This window comes from Micropterus dolomieu, linkage group LG02 (assembly GCF_021292245.1).
Source record: "Micropterus dolomieu isolate WLL.071019.BEF.003 ecotype Adirondacks linkage group LG02, ASM2129224v1, whole genome shotgun sequence".
Classification (NCBI taxonomy): Eukaryota; Metazoa; Chordata; class Actinopteri; order Centrarchiformes; family Centrarchidae; genus Micropterus; species Micropterus dolomieu.
In genome coordinates this window covers 31819980-31824935 of record NC_060151.1, presented here as the reverse complement: position 1 = coordinate 31824935, position 4956 = coordinate 31819980, and the positions used below count along the sequence as shown (strand labels likewise).

Genomic DNA, 4956 nt, shown 5'->3' with positions numbered 1-4956 from the left:
CAGACAGACAGACAGACAGACAGACAGCTCACCGTCGCGGCTCATGCCCACAGACAGGCACTTCCTGAAGCGGCACTGCTGGCAGCGGTTCCTGTTGATCCTCATGATGGTGCAGCTCTCGTTCTTCACACACTTCTTGTACTGGATGTTCTGCTGGATGCTGCGGCGGAAGAAACCCTGAAAATACATGAATATATATAAACAGCGGGACTCGGCGGGTATCTGGCGTCTGACGCTGTGTCGTTCTCTCAGCTCTCTGATCCTGCTTAACTAATTTGTTTAAGAAAATTAACTTTAGTTTGATTTTTATTTTCAATTTACAAATGACCATGTAAATAAGAGATTAGCAGCTTTAACACCGTATCACAGGATATTCACTGGAGATGGCAGCCTAGCTCCCTTTATGCTAAGCTAGCAACATTTAGCATGAGTTCGGTTGTTTTCTTCTTCATCGTACCTTCTTCAATTATGTGGCCAAATAACCAAAATGGACATTTTTTACTCACTACGTATCTTTAGCTTTAGCTAAGGCTAGCCGCGGCTATCTCACAAGCTAGCCTTTACTTGATTCAGTTAGTTAGCCGTCGTGCAGAACGTCGCGGCTCGAGTACAGATACTGTGTTCTGAATGTTTTAAAACATTAAATCAGACGTCCGAACGACCCGTTGTAACTAAGTTCAGACCAAATGTGTGAATAAAAACAGTGTGTGATGTGCTCTCACCTTGCAGCCCTCACAGGCGTGAACTCCGTAATGGAAACCTGAGGCCACGTCACCACAAACCTTACACAGCAACACCATGCTGTTCAGCTCTGAAACACACAGACAGACACTGAACTCATTCCTTCACATTTATATATTCAGCAGACACGGACACAAAAAACAAGTTGTCACGGCATCAAACGTATAAATGGGACACTTTGATTTTAGACACTAAAGGAAAATGTTTTATTAGCATTATTTTGAACTTTGTTTCATAAGAAATGTCTTCTGTAACTATCGGCGATTACGACCAGAGATAAAGATCAGCTGTCAGGTTCTTACTGGTGAGGCTGGCCACAGACTTGCTGGGCGACGCCCTCAGGGAGCCTCCGTCGTCTCGGCCTCGAGGCGAACCTCCTGCTGAGGAGGAGCCATCTTCTCCTGCAGAGCCTGAGCTGGAGCTGCTGCTGCTGCTGAGGAAGGAGGGAGTTAAAGAGGAGGAGAAGGCGGGCTGGGAGTCGGAGTTCTCGCTGTACATGGAGACTGGACTGGTCCGGGTCGGAGAGCCTCCACAAGAACCCACGTAGGAGATCACACCTCCTGCAGAGAGCGAGAGAGAGAGCGAGAGAGAGAGGTTAGCGATGACCTAGTAGTGACCCCGTGTGGCGGCCATGTTGGAGGTCAGCAGCCATCTACCAGGAAGAAACCACATTTCTGAGATGTTCCAGTCTGTGCAGAGGAAGCCTGGCTGCTTTCCTGTAACCTCGGTAACAGATGGGGGGGGTCAGTAGTAGAAGTTCACAACAGACTTTCTAGGAATTTTGGGAACAGAGGAGGGGGGAGGAGGGAACAGCCTGTGAGAGAGTGAGTAGACCCGCCCCCCCCCTGAAACCACACATTACGATCTGTAATGTGACCCGTTCAACAAAGATAAAAACACACAAACATGAAACATGATCACCAGCATGAAGACAGCGAAACTTTATGTAGAATCGATGAGTCACTGCAGCACAAACCTCTTTATGAAAACATGACAGAGAGACTCAAGCTTTCCTCCTCAGCTCAGCTTCGTCCAACTCTGAAGCTTCTGATGGAGTAAAACATTTATTTTACTTTGGCTGCCGCTCGCTTCCACAAACCGAAAACTGACAAACTTCGTTCACCTCACAACAGAAGCTGCCTGTTGGAGGAGGTTATTAACGAAGACGAGGAAGCGTTGATCAGCAGCAGACTGACTAACTCCTGACTCGCTCAATCAGGCCGCGCCTAAGAAACGTGTCAGCGAGTAGAGACTTGTGAAACGTCTGTAGCGCTGTCCAATCAGGAAACAGGAAGTCACTGTAGCATCACGAGCTAGCTTAGCTTCAATTGTTGTAAATCTGTGTTTCACCGTTAGTTTATAAAGAGAGGTTTATGCTAAGCTAACTGAGGCTACATGATTTAAACTCTTCAGACGTTATTAAACAGTTTCAGGTCAGAGTCGACCGCGCTCCTCGTGACATCTTTTACTCTGAACGGCTCAGGTATTAGCATGCTAACGTTAGCTTTGGCTCAAATCTTTCAAATTGCAATTTAGATTTAAAAATGATTACTCGTTCAGCGCTTTGGATCAAAGCGTCAGCAAAAAGCTAATTATTATTATTATTATTATTATTTTTATTATTATTATATTATTATTATTTGTATTATTTGTATTATTATTATTATTTGTATTATTATTATTATTATTATTATTATTTGTTTTTATTATTATATTATTGTTATTATATTATTATTATTTGTATTATTATAATATTATTATTGAGAGTAGGGGATGTTGCCCAAAATGTTATCACTATTAAAATTTCAAATTATCAGGATAAACATCAAATCATTATTTCTTTTTTGGTTGAAGAAACCAGATGGTTAATTGTGATTTCATTCATTCATGATTCAAATGAATTCAACATTTCCCACGTGTCTCTGCTGCACGTGATGCATGAGACGCACAGAAGCCTGCTGCTGCATCAACACGTCGGTGACTCAGATTATCTGGTCGCCACGTAAAGATCTTTCAGGTTTTTATATTTAGCGGCTTTGCAGAAACAGATTAGTTGCCGTGGCGATGTGGTGCGTGACGGCCCAAAGAGACACAGTAAAGAAGAAAAATCATAAATATAACAATAGAACTGTAGCATATAGATTTACACCGTCAGATGTTTCTCAGAGGGGGGGCAGCTGGGAGACTCGCCTGCTGAGGGGGGTGAACAGATCCTACACGGAGTACTTGGAGTACTCCGTCCTGTATTACAGGAATACTGCAGGAAGTATGTCAGTAATATGTCCTTCCTCCCTCCTCCCTCGTGCAGGCTCTGGGGGAGGGGGCCTCGTGTTGTCGGCGGTCACGCCCCGGAGCCACGTGCCTCCTCCACACATCAGACTCTGCAACGGGACTGGGTCCAGGACGCCCCGCCTCCTCCACACCTCCGCCTGCTCTCACGTTCCCTCCATTCATCTCTGCACAGGCTGCTACACTACTGAGGGCCCCTCACTGATCCTCAACACTAACTCAGGGGCCTCAAAGCCACACGGGTTCCGTCAGGAACAAAGACTTAGTTCCACTCGGGTCCCGGATGCCTGTGGGATCAGGATTACGTCACAAACAGCCAAGAGGACCTGATCCTGCACAGCCCTGTAGAGAGCGCCAGTCAGGCTGATCTAATGCTGACCTGCACGGAGCCTCCCTGAGGCTGTTTGGACCCCTGCGGGTCCTCACAGAGAGCAGAGGGGACTCTAACCATCCAGTAAGGGTTCCCCGCCTCGCTCGCTCAGAGACTCTGAAACCTGGTCTGAAGTCGCCCCACAGGTGACGCTTTGATCTTTTATTCATTATGTCTTGTTCTATGAGTCGTCCTGAGGCAGGACCTGTGAGGTGGACCCGTCCCTCCAAAGTCTCGTGGTTTGGGGGGCTCCTGAAATAAACGTCCTGCTCCGACTTCACGTCCGGACGAAGCTGCGGACGAGCCGAGCGCCACGAGAGACACCGACCATAAGACTCGATCAACAACCGCTGAGTGAACCGGACACTGGACCTCTGCTCAGTAACCGTGGAGATCTGCAGGTAGACGACCCCCGCAGATCCCACGAGAACGCCCGTCTGTCACGTGTCACTGTGCCAAAACAAACATGGCCGCCAATCACCAGCAGCTCGTTTACGTGCGGCGATGCCTGAGCCCAGAAAGGTTAGGGAAGAAGCGCCGAGGCTGGTGAAGAGCGTCAGACGAGACCAGCAGACCCAGACCAGAGCAGACCTGGTCCAGACCCAGACATGGACCAGACCCGGTCCAGACCGGATCAGACCCAGACATAAAGCAGACCTGGTCCAGACCAGAGCCGACCCAGACCGGAACAGACCCGGCCCAGACCCAGACATGAAGCAGACCCAGACTGGAGCAGACCCGGCCCAGACCCAGACATGGAACAGACCCAGACTGGAGCAGACCCAGACATGAAGCAGACCCAGACATGGAGCAGACCCAGACCGGAGCAGACCTGGTCCAGAACCAGACATGGAACAGACCCAGACATGAAGCAGACCCAGACATGGAGCAGACCCAGACCGGAGCAGACCTGGTCCAGACCAGAGCCGACCCAGACCGGAACAGACCCGGCCCAGAACCAGACATGGAACAGACCCAGACATGGAGCAGACCCAGACCGGAACAGACCCGGCCCAGAACCAGACATGGAACAGACCCAGACATGGAGCAGACCCAGACCGGAGCAGACCTGGTCCAGACCAGAGCCGACCCAGACCGGAACAGACCCGGCCCAGAACCAGACATGGAACAGACCCAGACATGGAGCAGACCCAGACCGGAACAGACCCGGCCCAGAACCAGACATGGAACAGACCCAGACATGGAGCAGACCCAGACCGGAGCAGACCTGGTCCAGACCAGAGCCGACCCAGACCGGAACAGACCCGGCCCAGAACCAGACATGGAACAGACCCAGACATGGAGCAGACCCAGACCGGAACAGACCCGGCCCAGAACCAGACATGGAACAGACCCAGACATGGAGCAGACCCAGACCGGAGCAGACCTGGTCCAGACCAGAGCCGACCCAGACCGGAACAGACCCGGCCCAGAACCAGACATGGAACAGACCCAGACATGGAGCAGACCCAGACCGGAACAGACCCGGCCCAGAACCAGACATGGAACAGACCCAGACATGGAGCAGACCCAGACCGGAGCAGACCTGGTCCAGA

At 50.1% G+C, this 4956-nt stretch overlaps 1 protein-coding gene across 1 annotated transcript in view; it reads right to left on the bottom strand.

Moving 5' to 3' along the window:
- The window catches only part of LOC123967440 (nuclear receptor subfamily 1 group D member 1-like), a 14384-nt gene that overhangs the window by 551 nt on the left and 8877 nt on the right, over positions 1–4956 (bottom strand). The window contains exons 3-5 of the mRNA XM_046043536.1: positions 1044–1301; positions 723–811; positions 33–177 (exon numbers count right to left, since the gene is read on the bottom strand). Of these exons, the coding sequence (XP_045899492.1) occupies positions 33–177; positions 723–811; positions 1044–1301 (492 nt within the window). The remainder of the gene's footprint in view (positions 1–32; positions 178–722; positions 812–1043; positions 1302–4956) is intronic.